At 40.7% G+C, this 17,057-nt stretch overlaps 1 protein-coding gene across 2 annotated transcripts in view; it reads left to right on the top strand.

Moving 5' to 3' along the window:
* The first annotated feature begins 264 nt into the window (after positions 1-264).
* Positions 265-17,057, top strand: part of PAX3 (paired box 3) — a 92,079-nt gene continuing 75,286 nt past the window's right edge. Inside the window, exons 1-4 of one of the 2 annotated variants that reach the window (XM_026667933.2) lie at positions 265-792; positions 3,087-3,322; positions 5,715-5,844; positions 8,611-8,745. In XM_026667933.2, the coding sequence (XP_026523718.1) occupies positions 708-792; positions 3,087-3,322; positions 5,715-5,844; positions 8,611-8,745 (586 nt within the window). In that variant the 5' untranslated portion in view covers positions 265-707. The remainder of the gene's footprint in view (positions 793-3,086; positions 3,323-5,714; positions 5,845-8,610; positions 8,746-17,057) is intronic. The other variant, XM_026667941.2, reaches the window with a different exon arrangement.

The following is a 17,057-nucleotide window of genomic DNA, read 5'->3' as shown; positions in this document are numbered from 1 at the left end:
AGCCATTTTTCTGCAAAGAAGAAAAAGGGGGAAAAGAAAGGCACACTTTTATCAAGGAAAAGAGAGGCAAATCGTGGGTCGCAACACTCCAAAGCCGGAGCTCTTCAATTGTCAGGATGAGAAGAGAAAGTTGGCGCTTTCGTCCAATCAGCTCCGGGCTTCTCCAGACGGGACAGTCTTCCGGCTGGCCAATCGCGACGCAGAGATCCTAAGGAAGCTTGGGGTGAAAGAACTAATAAATACTCCAGAGCTGAGTTTCCTTTCACTGCAAATCAAGAACAAGGAGAAATCACCCCCGTCGCCTGCCACTCAAGCCGGGCGAGATCAATGCGAATTTCTCCTAGGGAAAAAGGGCCGTCCGTTCGCAGCTTTCTCCAGCCAGCTGAAGCCGTTGCGAATCCCTCTTTTTCGGACAAAAACTTTTCCCTCTCGCTCTTCTCTCTTTCTCCGCCACATTTCCCCTCTAAGATACCTCTGACAGAAAGGAGAGCAGAGCTTCCCTCCCCCCTTCCTCAAATTGGACCCCCTCCCTTTCCTCCCCCCCCTCACGTTTTCAATCCCAATCTCTCTAGATTTTAAATTAACCCTCCCCCTCCCCTTATTCTATGCGGACTTGCTCTCCACGTTGACCTGCCTCCCCCCCTTCCCCAAAGCCCCTTCTCAATTCTTGGATATAATACGTGTAAGAAAGCCAAGGTGCCACTAAAATGACAACTCTGGGTGGAGCTGTCCCCAGGATGATGCGACCAGCTCCCGGACAGAATTATCCTCGCAGCGGTTTTCCGTTAGAAGGTAAGACCAGCAAGAGAGTTGGGGAAAAAAAGGGAATTTTAAAAGCAAGAAAAGGGGGGAGCGTTTTAATCCCTGTAGTCTTCGTTTGGGTAAGGGAAGCCGATGAAATGGGTCTGGTTGTGGATCTGGAGCTCCTCGCGTTTCTGGAACGAATTTGTTAAGCGGCGCATAGATCGAGCCAGGGCGAAGAGGAAAACGCTCGGAATGAGCACCCTTGCCAATGGAAGAAAAAACAAGGCCACCGCAGTTCAAGTGGCATACTTCCAAGGAAGCAAATCAGGGATAGGAATAGGGGCGATACACAGCAGCATTATATACATATATATATTTATGCTGTGCGTATATATACAAAAAAACATGCGCCGGGTTTTGCTCCCTTTCCCAGAGCCTGCCTGCAAATTTGGATTACTTGATTTGTATCTTGTGTAGGAAAGGGAGAGAAAGAATGCCGGAGAAGGTTGAAATTAGCTGCACTCCCAACAGTCAATTTCCCTCCTTTCCTCCCCACATTAAATGCCATTGCAAATAATGGATTGCCACCTCCGTATCTCGCAGGTGAAGGAGCCAAGAAACTTCGTAGCCATTTTGAAACGGCGTTCTTATATTTCTAACTCAGCTAGGGATTAAAAACAAATTTCTTTAGGTAGAAAAGAGTTTGTAGCACCAGGCCTTCTCTTTACTGCTATCTGGTTTCCTCTGGATAATAAAGTCTTGCTTCTAACAATAATTTAATTATTTCTAGTGCTGTACAGCCGCAATGGTTAATTTTCTTACCCAACAATTTCCTTTGAAAGCATACTATTTCAATTCAGCTTCTAATTTCCCCGCCTTTTGTCAAAAATTTAAAAACTTTGTCCAATGTTTTCTTTGTGTAAAGAACTCCCCCCCACACACACACCTAGAATATTAAAGAGATCTGCCCAAACTCAAACGCAATTTAGTACATTTCCGATTTGCAGAGGCATTCCTTTCCATTTCTTTTGACTCCTAGAAAAGTTTGAGTTGTATATTCTTTTGCCCTGTTTATTAATACAGGTGAAATGTCTTCTTCTTTGGGTAGTGTGTACATTTGAAGTCATTAACTCGCAGGAGAGTCAGGAAAGTGGCAAATCTTTAGCCAGCTGGAGCTCGAGGTGGCAAAACAAACAGTGAGCAACACTATGCAAATTGCTTTGGTAGAAAATGAACGTGTATCTAAGCAAATGGGTAGATGCACAGAGATAGTTTGGCACATTATTTTTAAAAATCTGTTGTTTCCAAGTCAGTTTTCAGCTTCACTGTATTAGATGAATGCTGTATTGATAGTTGTATTCTTACCACAGATTTGTCTAGCAAGTAGAACAATATTTTTTCTAAACAATTCTAACTACATTTTACATGGAAATGTAATAGAACCCAAATAGAATTAAAATCTTAATGTTCCTTAAAAATAATAGTGGATTTAAATAAGATTCAGCTATGATTAGGGCAGACCAACTAAAATCCATAGACTAAAGTTAGTATTGACTTCAAACCATTTATTTCAACAGGTCCTTTTCTCTGAATAGAACCATTTATGCATTGAAAAGTATTGTACCCTGACCCACAATTCTCAAATACCTACAGAATTTTAGGTTTTTTTTTTTTTTTTGGAGATATAGTAGACAGGCATGGTCCAAAGTAGTACATTTAGAGATTTAATTGTAGACAACTACAAGTTGCTACTTATCACAGAAGTAGCTTTCTATGCTGTCACCCACTGTTTTAATTCAGAAATTATCTCCTTTTTTTTCCTCTCGCTCGTTTGTCTTCAGAGATGGGGAGATAATTCTTTTATTAGGTCGCTTTTATGGTACAGTGTAAGACTGCTGGATTTCAAATTCATATTAAACATAACAGCCTGAAATTTTTACTGAATCTGTCTAGAAGATGAAAGGATTTATTCAATATAAACTTTAAATGACTCATTTTCAAGGAAGGTTCTTTAAGGTCAGAAACTAAATGGGCTGCCTGCTTTCTACTAAGAGTACGAAAATTGGCTTGTTCAGTTGCCTCAGTTGAAGTAAATCATCTGGTTTAGCTAATTATGAATATGTGACTGTCATGTTCCAGGAAAAGTATTTTGGATTTGAGTTTCAGGATAATATTAGCTTACCACCATATGGTGAAGTTAAGGTCTACTGCTAGTCTCTTATGCTTGTCTCTTACGTTTGTCCTGTGCATTATTCCTCTTCTCTGGAATTTGGCAGGAAGGACATCTAGATGTACTTGGCTCATTCCCAAACAAGTACTTTTTTTATGTTCCCTCCATCCAGTGTCCACTCCTCTAGGCCAAGGCCGAGTCAATCAGCTCGGAGGTGTTTTTATCAATGGCAGGCCACTACCCAACCATATTCGCCACAAGATCGTGGAGATGGCCCATCATGGCATCCGGCCCTGCGTCATCTCCCGCCAGCTCCGAGTGTCTCACGGCTGTGTCTCCAAGATTCTCTGCAGGTACCAGGAGACAGGCTCCATAAGGCCAGGGGCCATTGGGGGCAGCAAACCCAAGGTGAGTATCTCAGAAGACAGTCACGTGATAGGTAAAGATCCTCTAAAATTGCAGTTTCACCTTACTTGAGAACAGGTTAGCTTGGCTCAGTTAGCATGGAGGTCAATGTTTCTTGCAGAGTATACAGTTAAACTGGCACTTTTGGAGAAGGTCAACCACCTTCATCTCAGCTTCTCTTTTTCTAGCTTTCTTTATTGTGGGTTGTCTCAGTCCCTCTACTGGAGGTATATATGGGTAGTTTGAAATCCCACAGACTGACTCTCCTACATAATTTCATCCTAAACATAATTTTTGCAATGGGCAAGAAGATATGGGGTGGTGGTGGTGGTTGGATGAACCATAGTATATTACTATGAGGTGCAACCAGGTTATAAGTTGCAGAGATGAAGGTGATCAGTAGGGTCCCTTGACCAGGTTGGAAATGTACTGGCAAAATATACCAGACATGTCATTTGTCAGTCTCTAGCATGAGAGGTCCAATCTATGAGGACAAAGCTTTTGGTTAGCAGGGCATTATGAGCATAGAGTGGGAGTAACAATTTGGATAACACAGTGGCAGTTCTTTTGGTCTAGCTAGGGAAGGATAATTTTCACGAGGAGAACTCTGTAGTGAACCCTGGACTGGGTTTCCATATTAGTCTGGCATTTCAGTTTAGCTCACCTGTTTTGGCTTGTTCAGTGCTCACTGTGCCACTGAAAACTGAATTTGGCATAAGTGTAGGTAAGTGTACTTTGCAAACTTAGCCCTTATGGATTCCTCAGAATATTGTGGAAAGAGGCTTAAGCCAAACAGATCCGCACTCAACAATGCAACTTGTCCTCCCAACCACTTCCACACATGGTGGAGAGCTTGCATGCACCTTCTGAAGTCAACAGAGCTGATTATTTAGACTTTCTCCTCCATCCTTGGAGAGGACCAAGAATACAGAGTTCTCCTTTGCCTAGCTGGACTTGTACATGGGGGTGGGGCATATCTCCTTCCTAGCCTTAAAACTCCTTGGCTTACTAGTCGCTATGCAAAATGACCCTTGCTTTTCACTTGTTTCCTTTGTAGAGCTGTTCAGAGAATTTGTGTAGGTCACCCAATCCTAAATTAAGAGACTTAGGTGAGCCCGATCTGTTTCCCACAATCTGTTGGTCACTAACCCTGCGGGAATGTTTCTGAGAAACAGCATGGAAATTAGATTCCAGAGAAGCCCAGAGTTTCTCTTTCCTTTTCAGGGCACTTGTGGATTCTCAAGGCAATGGGGTCTGCTTTTGCCACGGCGACCTCAACCAAAACCACCACCCAGATATCCAGCAACGAATGCAATTCTAAGATCATTACTTAATACTAGTTAGAGCTTGACAGTGAGTGTGCAAGCAAACGTGACTGATAAGTATGGGTTAAACCAAAGTGAAACGATACTTTCAGATTTTCTTTTTCTGTAATCCAGTTTTCACTAAGCTGCTGCAATTCCATCTCAATTCTAAACAGATTTGGGGTTGGTGGACATAAATACCAATTGGAATAAATGGTTTACTTTGTAGTTACTTGCTTTGGAATGAAATGTTTATGACATGAAGATGTATATATTTTGTAACATTTATATATTTATACATTTAGAATGTTACCCAAATGACCAGCCAAATTATGAAGTAGATTTACACTACAGCAGACTTTTCTTAAATAATATTTTGCATGATTCACGTGAACACAGAAAAACGCAGCCCCTGCTTTCCCTTTTCTGGGAAAAAAATTGCGATTGCTTTTGTTCAGTGAAAGTTTTATTTCATTTTCAAAACTCTTTTTTTATAACATTTTTATGTCATTAGTTAAGTGGGATTTTTCTCTGTGTTGATTCTTCTTTACCCCACCTTTGAATATTTTAATTATATTCCCTTTTGGCTTTGCATTCAATCTTTATTGGTTTAAAAGAAACGTTTAATTTTATTGAATATTTTGGGGACGGGACTGAGTGCCAGTTAATTTTCCTTTGACCCCTTTTGTGAGAATAAACCACATATTTCTTTCTTCTTTTCTTAAGTGAGACTAGTTCTCGATTCTTAACTTGTCCGTCCCGTCATTAATGAGTGTTGTTTTCATCCGTCTTGCTAATTTTAAACGGTCCTCCCTGAATCATATCATATTCTTGACTTCGCTGCTTTAGGCCAGGCAGGCGTCCCAAGCTCCCCTTTCAAAACGGATGGCGCGAAGTCTTGTCCAGATAGGCTCCTCGCTGTTGCGCTGTTTTGCTCTGCACCGCCGAACCTCGCCTTTTTGCTACCTCCCTTTCTCCGTCGCCTCTTGCCTTTCGCCCCTTCCCTTCCTTTCGCCCTTCTTCTATCGTGCTCCCCTCCCTGCCCCCCGGAATACAAACCTTGTTTCCTTTCTGGATTGCTTTTATTAAAGCAGGTGACGACGCCGGATGTTGAGAAGAAGATCGAGGAGTACAAGCGGGAGAACGCAGGCATGTTTAGCTGGGAGATCCGGGACAAATTGCTGAAGGACGGCGTGTGCGACAGAAATACCGTGCCTTCAGGTAAGTCTCCCGGGAAAGCTAGTTCAGACCGTAGCCTGGGAGTTCTGCACCCTACCCTACCCGTCCTTCTCTAGCTCCAACGGAATCCTTGCTGCTTCCTTTAGCGGTCTGAAAAGACGGGGTACGAATGGAAGCTTGGTGCTTGCTTTAGTCTTACCCTTGAACTTAAAGGGTATACTTGGGAGGGACCCTGCTTAGAAATAAGGCGCTTGGAAAAGGAAGCACCCGACGTCTAAATGGGACCACAGTTCACCCCCCCCCGGGGGGCTCACCAGACCCAGCCTAACTGGGGATGCCCAGGCCGGTTTCCGCAGGTCAGAAGGGAGCTCCGGGGGGTTCGGATGGCCTTGAAGGGGAGGGTCGCGAAAGAACGAGGAGGTTTGGGAAGTCGCACTTGCCCAAATCCATTCAACGCTGCGTCCTGCTCTTCCCGATTTCAAGCCCAGGGGATGCGTGGGGGGGAGGTGAGTGGGGGAAAGCTACAATATTGACAGTGGTGCATGTTCCCCTTTCCCCTACACACACACACACACACACACATCCCGCCATCGGGGAATGAATGCGGAAAGCCAGGCTTTATTTGAATGGTAGCAGATGAAAGGGAAGGGCGAAAAGGCGGTGAGGTCCTAACTACGCGGTGCCCTGGGTTCGGGTGGTGGAGCACAGGAGGACCCACGAGCTTCGCTTCCTGGGCACATCTTCTCTACCCAACGCGTGATCCGGTTAACCACCGCGTGGCCACTTGTTTCTACGCGGCATGAGGCTCGTTTTTTACTTAACACCCGATCATGTGAAGCTTTCGTTCTTTCCCTTCCTTTCCTCGAAGGCTGGGGCAGGATCGTGTGGCAGACCGGCAGTTACTGCGTGTGCAGGCTACCTCCGCACGAGTGTTTTTGCTTTTCACTTATAGTTCCAATATTTTACGTTAGCCAAGATCCCTTCTGGGTCGTTGGTCTCTGGAGCGCTGGTGCTGTCTCAGTCAGTCCGGTACAAGTCTTTACAATCTGCACCTAACTACCAGTTATTAGAAGAAATAATGGAGGGTAAAAGAGGGAGAAGCAAAAAAGGAAAAACAAAACGGGAGGGACTTGTTTGGTGGTGACTCCTTGTTCTCGAAAAGAAACCAAGAGATCTACTGGTATACAATATATCAGAAAAAGAAATGGTCTTCATTTCCATCTCTTTCTAGGAGGGTATCAAGGCTACCTCGAGGTACTTCCCTTCTCAAAAGTAATACTGTCTTGTGGCGACAACTATGCTTTAAGGTTTTTTTTTTGTTTTGGAAGTTTAGGGCAAATCTTTTCAAGGCAGTTTTCTTTTTCTGGGCACCATTAAAGGCTTGGATGAGGGATCCCTAAACTTGGCAACTTTAAGACTTATGGACTTCAACATGGCTGGAGAATTGTGGGAGTTGAAGTCCACAAGTCTTAAAGTTGCCAAGTTTGGAGACCTCTGGCTTGAATTCTTACAAGGGTGTACAAATCGTGTACTGTGTACTACAAAGAATAAAGCTTAAAATACAGAGAGGACAATTTTTCTAAGAGCGATGAGTAGGGACCTGTTTGAAGCCAATTTGGTGCAGTGATTAAGGCTAGAAATCAGGAGATCGTGAGTTGTAGTCACGCTTTAGCCACGAAGCCAGAAGGATGACCTTGGGCCAGTCACTCTTTCTCAACTTTACGAAGCAGGCAGTGTCAAACCACTTCCCAAAACTTTCCAAGAAAGCCGCAGGGACCGTTAGAAATCACTCCACTGAAATCCCCAAAAGTGGTTAGGGATTTGCGGGTAAAGTGCAGGTAAGATCACAGGGCTTGCGAGTCGCTCCGGTTCTGCAGCTTGGAAGAAGACTCTGCCGTCTGAAATGGCTTGGAAGGAATCCCGTGTCCCCCGAGCTGCTGCTCCGCTAATTTAAGAACTAACTGCTTCAAGTCTGCAAAACTGCGCTGCTTACTTCAATATCTTTAAGGAACAAGTATGCCAATCTTTGCTTTTTCCTAACTTGGGTGACCCGTTATTCTTTTTAAACAAAAGCAAACTTTTAGTACCTGTAGTAGTAGTAGTAGTAGTAGTAGTAGTAGTAGTAGTAGTAGTAGTAGTAGTAGTAGTAGTGCTGCCGACGTTCAGGGCCGACATGCCTCTCCCCCTCCCGCCCCGGGGATGGGCAATTCGCCCAGCTCTTCAATGCATAGATTTTCCTTTCCATAGTTGCGTTCCTGTAACTCGTTTCCTTCTGAGGAACTTATCCATGGGTTTTCCATTAACACACGTTTCCCTGATTGGCTCCACAGGTTAAATCATAAATTAGTCCCATGGATTGTCGTCGTAAAACACATCAAAGTCAAACTTCGCAGCCTCGGGCCCGCGTTCATTCATTCATACGACCCATGTAACCGAGTCGCTTGAAAGCATCGCCCGTTGCGTTGGACCCACAACACGTCCAGGGAACAAATTCAACTCCCTCGGTTGTTTTAGGGTTCAAACTTGTGTGGCGAGTCAGAGGAAACTTTGATCCAATAACTAGCCGAAAGAGGATCTTTTGCAAACTAAACCAGCGTGTGAGCTCCCCCTCGAGTGATTAGAAACGGGGGCGGGAGCGGGGGAACCAATTGTAAAAGATCGGGAAACTGCAACCAGAGGACTCGGCACAAGTCGTTGTTTCCAAGCATCTTCTCAGTTCTCTTATGTATCCAAGGAGGACTCCAACACCCCAGCCCGGCTTCTCCCGATTCCCCGCTTCACGCTTCTCTTTCCTCTTTCTTTCTCAAGTGAGCTCCATCAGCCGCATTTTGAGAAGCAAATTTGGGAAAGGAGAAGAAGAAGAAGGGGAGCTGGAGCGGAAGGAAGCGGAAGAGAACGAGAAAAAGGCCAAACATAGCATCGACGGCATCCTCAGCGAAAGAGGTAAAAGTCGGTCACCTTTCCCGGGCTTGGGGAGGGGAGGGGGGAGAGGGCGATTGCCTTGCCGAAAAGCGCGGCCAGACCTCGGAGGGCCGGAGGGGGTTTGACTCCCTGGGCTGTATCGCGAAAGAGGTCGCTGGATTATCTGCATGGTGGGGACCGCTGTTGCAGGTGGGCGCATCTGGCTGTTTTCCTTTTCTTTTGCATTGGAACGGTAGGGGAGGCTAGTAGAGCTGAATGAAATGGAAAAACCTAATTTCGGGGACCAGACCTAGGAAACTCCGCGACTTTCTGGGGACCCATAGGATGTGGGTTGCAAAAAATGCCTCTTGGAGGTGAAGATTTTAGCAGGGGTAATTGAGTCAACTTGGAAAACTTTTCAAAGATGGTGAACAGTGGACCAATTGAAAAGCACGCTTGCAATTGTCTGCCTCTCTGTTTCTCCTGTGCCAATGGTAGATGTCAGTCTTAAGGATCAAAACAAGAGAACTTACACAACATTATCACTCTCTCTCTAAACAAAAAAATTTTTTTTTGGGGTGCTACTTCAAAAATGATTATGTCCTGCACCAGGGTTCACTTCCTCAGTTGTGCAGTCCAGCTCTCCAGATCTAGGGAGAGAAATTTTCTGAAATGGACAGTGCCTAAATCTTCATTTCAGTTGGTGTTAGACAGATTTTAATCCTAGTTAAGTTTTATCCTGTCCCTTGATTTCTAGGAAATTCTAAAATTATTCTAGAAACTAGAAGAAACACACTTGGAAAATGAAAACCTTACTGGTATATTGTGGTGAAAATATCCTTCTTGGTTTTGTGGATTCAAAGTCAATGTCTTTTGGTGCCATAATGAAGCAGACAGATTTTCCTAACATAGATAGTGAGTACAGGTTTCTTAGAGTGGATGGAAGCTCCAGGGGGAAAGGAAAGAAGCATTTTAATAATAGTCAACAACATTTGAACTGTTGTTCAATGATTTTAAGAAGACCTGTTTTAATCAGTGTGGCTTAATTAGCAGAGAACATGGAAGAGACTATGTCCATTGTTTAAGGTAAAATTCAAAGTTCATTGATCTTTTCTTTTATTCAGTTCACTTTCTGAGTCTAGAATCCAGGAAGGATGTCCCATTAAATGCAATGAAACTTATTTATTGGGGTGCAGCCAATAAATTGACTCTGTTGTTGAGATGGGCTGCTATAGAACTCAACTCAATTCAACTCAAATCAATCCATTCATGAAATGTTACTTTACTACTGATGAACAAGTTCCAGCCCCCCCCCAAATGCAGTTTATTAATTATGACTGCTTCTCTGTAAATATGTGTCAGCACAATTAGTGGAAGGTAACTTGGAGCTACTTAATTTTTCTAGATGTAATAATAGACATGCTACTATTACATTTATATTCAAGTTTCTTCATCCTAGCAAGTAAAGGTTGCTGCTGTAAGGTCTATTTCTGGGGGTAAGCCTTTTCCCACACAATCAAACACAGCAATATTGATATACCACACATACCTGGCATTGACTAAACTGATTTCTGGATTCTTACAATACAGTCAACAATAAATGGACCAAATGAATGGGATCTGTATTCTAGTCTTCCTCTCCCACCTGAATATCTAAACTAGGTTAACCGTCACCAAGCATAGCATGTTCTTGTACCAATGCGACTTCTGGGACTTTGCCCCTCTGTGACTGGCAATTTAGTGAATGCAGCCACCCAGATCTCTTTACGAGTAATTGATAGCTTTGGAAATCTCATGAGCTGAAGCAGTTTTGTTCTTCATTTCTTGAGAGAAGGAACTTCCTTGGTAACATGTAGACGTCTGATCTGAAAGGCATACATCCAGAGTGTATTTCCAATATTCATGGAGAAAAATATGGGATGAAGGTAATAATTCCACTTTGTCTAAAAATCATGGTAGAAATATTGAATTACTTGCATTTACTGTATGGAAAAAACGGCTTGCAATTTTGCTGGCTCATACTTGAAATGGGAAGTGTCCTGAACTTTGGTAGAAAATGTTGCTTTAGAGGGAAGATAAATACCTGCAAGAAGATAAGGATGAAGTTCTGCCTTTTCTCTTTCTCCCTTTTTGCAATTTTCAGCTCTCACAGTATACAATTGTTATTTGTGAACACTTTGCAATCTGGAGGGAAAAAAGGCTCCTAATGCTGGACAAAGCGGGGCGGGTGGGTGGGGGAAGAGGAAGGTTCCTTGTCTGAATTCTTTGTGAAAAGCTAGTTGCTCAATCGTGTGGCTGGATCTGTTGAGACCCATCCCTCTATGTCCTTAAATCAGGGCAGTATTTGGGGTTAGTCAAGCTGAAGTCATTAAATAAAAAGGGGCCTGTCTAGGAAGGGAGAAGGAAAATCCTTGGGAGAAGGTCGTGATCCTGCCCCTTTCCCCGAAGGGCTTCAAGTCAAGATGCTGTCAGCTGTGGCCTGTTTGAGAAGCTGCATTGACTACAACTTCAGTGCAAACTATTTTTAAGGGAATGTGTTTGTAGTTGAAATACACCTCAAGCGCAGAGCAAGACTTTTCTATCCCAAGCAGTTTTGATGCCTTTCTGATAAACATTCTAATTTTTCACAGTATCTTCGCAAAAATTGAAACCTGAGAGAGAAATGATAGCTGTACAGTAGACTCTAGGCAGAGTTTATACATCCCATTTATTTCTAGGGTGATTTGCTTCTATGTATGGGTTGGTTTGTAAATTCAGAAACATGTGAACATTTACAGAGTGTAAATAGATTAAGGAATATCCCAGTATTCTGAAGATATGGACTGCCTTCTCTATGCATGTTTGCTCCAAGATCCAGCAACAAACAAACTTTTCAAATAAAAAAATAGTTTTATTTGGAAGTAATGTTGACCAACTTAACTGCATAGAATTGTCTTCCATATCAAGTATGATAGATTTAATTTCTACACATTTGTGCATGAGTTTCTATTTAAGTGTGCTGTGTTTTACTGGCTAAGTGAAGAGGAGGCTAGTCAGTCTATTTCTGTCCATAATGTTTCCTTTTGTTGATATTATAGGTAGTAGGTTTACAAGAACTTGTTGCCTAGGTTGGCAGTCCTGCTGCCGCCAATGTTCTGTGTGACTTGTTGTCTGAGGTTCTCTGACAGTCCTCCTCTAAAGTTCGCCCTTCACATCTACCATAGGCCCTGGAGAACAGGAGACAAAAGTACCAAATGAGCTGGTCAAACATTTGTACAACTTTTCCAGCTTTTACAAAGAAAGCCTTCTATACACAATCTACACTTGGAGATGAACTTGGAAAACAAAGAGGGGAGAGTCCATTGAAACTCACACTTTAGCTCTGGCCAGACAAAGGTTCAGCTAGCAGCAGCTTGATATGGACAAAAGAAGGCACCCTTTTTATAATTCAAGGAGAAAAGAAGAGAAAACAGTCTTCACAATAGGGCCCAGAAAAGACATTATGGGCTTGCAATGAGGGATGAATTATTCAATGAGTCCCAATGGCTGATGCTCTGAGGAGTTTTATGGACTCTCCACCGTGGAAAAAGTGGCTATTTTCACCTACAAAATGTTTCTAGCCTTTCTAGATGGCTAGAGATGCCGACAGCCATTCAGGATAGACAACTGAAACCATTCTTCAGGACTATAGTATCCCTTTGCATTGTAAAAGCTAAAAAGGAAAGAAGGGCAGGAGGGAGGACAAATACCCTCAAGACTATTAGAGATTTAAGAACTGCATCTTCACAGAGGCTCAATGTATATGAAGGAAAAAAGAAAGATCACAAATTCACACAGAGGAATATTATGTCAGCACGTTTTGTTTTGATTTTTGTTTTTGTTTTTGATTTGGCAAATAACAGAATGTCATGTCCCGTATTTATGCAAGTTATGCACATCATTCACTTTATTATTATAGACCAAAGAGATTTTTTTAGTTCTGTCTCCTACTTTGTATAGTTGTGGTCACTGTTTAGGCAGCTTTTTGTTGCATGAAAGTAGATCACTATTAATATATCTTAATAGCGGGGAAATGTGTTGAATGAGGACTGGATTAAGAAAGAAATGATTAATGTTAATTGACAATGTACATTTTTTAAAGTGGCCTCTAATATTGATTCCTTGGTTGCAGTTCATAAGCAACTTAAATGGAAGGACCTGCATTTATTTTTCTTTCTCAGTCTCTCAGGTTTGAACACACACATTTGAGAATTCGTTTTATTGATTTTAAATTAAATTTCTCCAACTTTTAGGCATTTCCATTAAGAATAATGGAAATAATTTGTATCTCCATCTTTTTCTCTCCTCCATTGCTGTTTTCATTTCCTTCAGTATATTTATTTCAAAATATTTTCTTTTAGTATTTCATGATGCTTAATCCTAAAACTGAGGTGCTTCAAGCTGCAAACAATTTTTGTTTTGAATTAACTTTAATTGTAAACATAAGAGAGTTTGCTTCTATTTGTTTTGCCAATATGGGCAGAATAAATGGAAATTCTTGTTAGTGCAAAACTGAAAATGCAACTTTTTCCCCTTTTGTTTGCTTCTGCTTGAAGGGTAATTTTAACATCTATTTTAATTGTGACCACAATTACTAACAATGATAAAAATAGCAACACAAGTTTATTAGTAGTATAAAATATTTTTGAGTACTTAAAAGAACGGATATTAAAGAATTTGAACATCATGCTCCAGATGATTTTTAAAATAATTATACCGCATGAGCTTTTTCTGGAATACCAATGAAATGGAAATTGCATCTAAGCACTTGCACTGAACTGCAGTTTATCATTACTTGTTAGCTGTGCTAATTTTGTTGATGAAGACAATTATTAGTTAGTACTTATTAATGGAAATTCCACCTATCAACTTGAGTTTTGCAGGGGAATTGTATGGAAAATATATGCTAAACAAATTGCAATAAAAGCTCCTACATGCATTTTGGAAATAACTCACATGAAATACAAACAGAGAGAAGAGAATTTTTAAAAAAATATACACATTTCAGTTTTTCACATCAATAGAATAGCTCGGGATATCTATGATAGTTAAGATGGACACAGGCTATATATATTTTTGCTATATTTCTAAAACGCTGTATACTCATTGGTACTACTACACAATATTTATTATGGAGAAGAAACTGTTGACTATTTTAAAAATGCAAACACATGAATAATTTCAAAGATTAAATAAGTATATCTAGTCACTCTAAAGAAAGCATTCATGTTTTAGTAACTGGCATGTTTGAATTAGATTAATAAGGATAACCCAGAATTGGTTTCTGATTTACTACTTTATTTATATAAATAAAATAACATCCAATATGATTTTTTTTTCTTGGAGAAAAGACAGCATTCAAAGAAAACTTTTATTCAGTAAATAATACCTGTGTGAAACAGAAAATCCATTGAAATAACTTTCTAGACATTGACATTAAGGGAGATTCTCTGTAGTTCTTATGATTCAGATTTTCATAGTGACAGAAAAGTTAGTTTATTTCCAAATGTTGAAAAGACAAAACTTCTAATGAACATCCTACAGGAAAAAAAATCTGAATTTCCTTTTAAGTTAGTATTATTCATAGCAGTTTTGTTATTACTTATATTATCTTAGCACAATGGAAACATAGAATTAAACATTAAGTTCTGTAATATTGTAATTACTTATAATATCATAACAGAAATAAGGAGCTTGAACTCAAAGGACTCTGGCACATGCCATTAATTAATATTAATTTTACACAATCAAGGGAAGAAGTGTTTATTTTAAAGCATCTAGGAAAGAAATGTTGTTAGTGCTTTTCCAAAACTTTTAAGTGATCTGATTGCTTGCAAACCCCTGGGAAGAGTCTATTCCAGAGAACTGGAGTGAGGTAGGAGAAACCTTTAAACATGACTATTCTAGTAGATGGTAGAACCAATGACCTTCCTTTAACAGGACAAAGCGCAGCATTACATAAATCACCAACCAGACTTTCAAGAAAAACTAGGTGTGTCAGCATCATTGATTGCACTAGTATCTTTATTGAATTCTCAAACAGTGCAACAATTGGCAATATAAAGAAGTAATGTAAACAACAGGATAGTTCTGGAGAGAAATCAAGGGACAGAATGAGGTTTTAGGTAACCTGCTCCAAGAATCCAAGCATAACATAACCACAGCATCAGCTAAGTATTTGGCAGTCTCAGTAATGAGGAATTTGACAGATTCTCTGAACGTTTCATTAAATGGATGAGCAGATGGTGCCAATTTCATTAGTTCTCATTCAGTTCAATGAAATAAGATTGGTTTTTGTAATTTCTTGCCAAGAACTTTAGTGCAATTCTTCTGGATAGAATGTGTTGTTCTTGTACTTATTTTGTGACCAAGGTACGAGTATATATGTCACGTGTTACTTTATCCAATCTTTTTCATTCTGTTTTACTAACTCCCTAACTTTTCTTGCTTCATGAAATCATGATATCTTCCCATTGGGGTTCTTCAGATTGGAAATTATATACAGCCAGGGAGATTTAAGAGTAATGGAAAGATATATGAGAGAAAACAGCAGGAATAGCATATACCACTCTATTACCAGTAAACAAAGAATAAAAATGCCATGAAGAAAAATTTGGGAAAAGTTTTTATGTTTAAGAGAAAAGTTTTATGGTGATAAAGCGAAGAGGAAATTCTCCAAAATTGGCCTTCTAATCAATAATATTTTCTCCCTGATTTTCTTTGATACTTTTAATCAGAAATGAGCAGGCTGGTATAAAGGAAGACATTCTTTTAATAAGGCATTTCTCAACTTGATGTACTCCAGATGTTTTGGACTAGAACTTTCATTATTCCTGACAGTTTGGCTTTTAACAGATCAGCTACAGCTAAAATGAAAATCATCAGATATCTAAAAAAGAGATATCTACTGACCATCTTAAACTACATACAATTTGTCTACTTATGTAAGAATAAGCTGTATTGAACTCACTCTGAGATGAGTGAATAAACTAATAAGGCTGTTTCGAGACATAAGACTTCTATTTGCTTCTGCATTAGAAATGCAATGTATTGTTCCCAGATAATTTCATTTATGAGTTTCGAAGAATGCAGTGACAACGTTGCCTATGAATGCAGATTATGTTGTATTTTCATGATCAATCTAAAGCTTACTCAGAACTTTTTGGAGTTCTATTCTCTATATTAGTTTTTTAAAGAAAAACAATCTGGTATGTGGTGTTCTTTGGAATATTATATTTCTTGTTTCTATATTTAAGAATGCCTTTCTTCCAAGAGAATTGCATTGTTTCATATGTCAATCACTAAAATTAGATTTCAGTTTCCTTAAATGAATGTTATTTATTATGAATTCTGTGACTGGGATTATTATTTATACTGCATTTGTTTTTCTCCTTTGTTTAAGAGTATACTTTGTTATGGCTTTTGGCTAAACAACTACATTTTGGATGATGTTAGTTTGTTTAGGGGTCAATTTAGAGCGTCAGTTGTCACATTTAGTGATTTTTATGCTGCGTATATACATACATACATATTTGTTTTCTGAGGTTCTCGCGGGTATTTGTATGTGGATCTTTGGTTATTCGGGTTTTCTCCCGCGTAAGATTGGAAGTATCTAGGCAACGTTTCGATGAAGAATGAAGAATGACACCAGACCCACACCCACGAGGGCCACTCAAGATGCCACCACCACACTTCCACGTAAAAAGCAGACTCACACCCACACAGAAGATGAGACATGACCACGGACCAGAAGCCGCACTGCAGCTGCATCACTACCCACTTCAAACCCCTCTGAGCCATACATGAAGCGAACTGACCCCCACCATGAAGATGCGGCACGACCACAAACTCGAAGCCAAACAGCAAGATCACAGCTCACCAGCTCAAATCCCCCAGCAACTAAGACTAACCTGAGCACAACCAAGCCCCCACCTGAACAGAACACACCTCCAGCCAATCAGAACACGGCTAACCCCCAACCAATCAGAACACAGCCAAACCCCCAACCAATGAGAACACACCCCCACCCAATCAGAACACAGACAAGCCCCACCCAATCAAGTCACACCCCCACTAGCAGTTAAAAGGAAGAAGCAGCTGCAAGCTCACATCACTCTGAGAAGCACAGAGCTGAAGACACAAGCCTGAAGATGATGAATGAGACTTCATCGAAACGTTGCCTAGATACTCCCAATCTTACGCGAGAGAAAACCCGAATAACCAAAGATCCACATACATACATATATATATACAGGGTGGATAATACAAGCTTTCATTTTAGGTCAACCATTGTTGAGACAATTCTGTCTCAGTTTTACCAAATCAATAGAATGTAT

The sequence above is a fragment of the Notechis scutatus genome, chromosome 4 (assembly GCF_049901735.1).
Source record: "Notechis scutatus isolate UNSWTSFEM ecotype Mainland chromosome 4, rNotScu1.2, whole genome shotgun sequence".
NCBI lineage: Eukaryota > Metazoa > Chordata > Lepidosauria > Squamata > Elapidae > Notechis > Notechis scutatus.
Note: the sequence above shows the minus strand (reverse complement) of the source record. Positions and strands in the feature narration are given on the sequence as shown.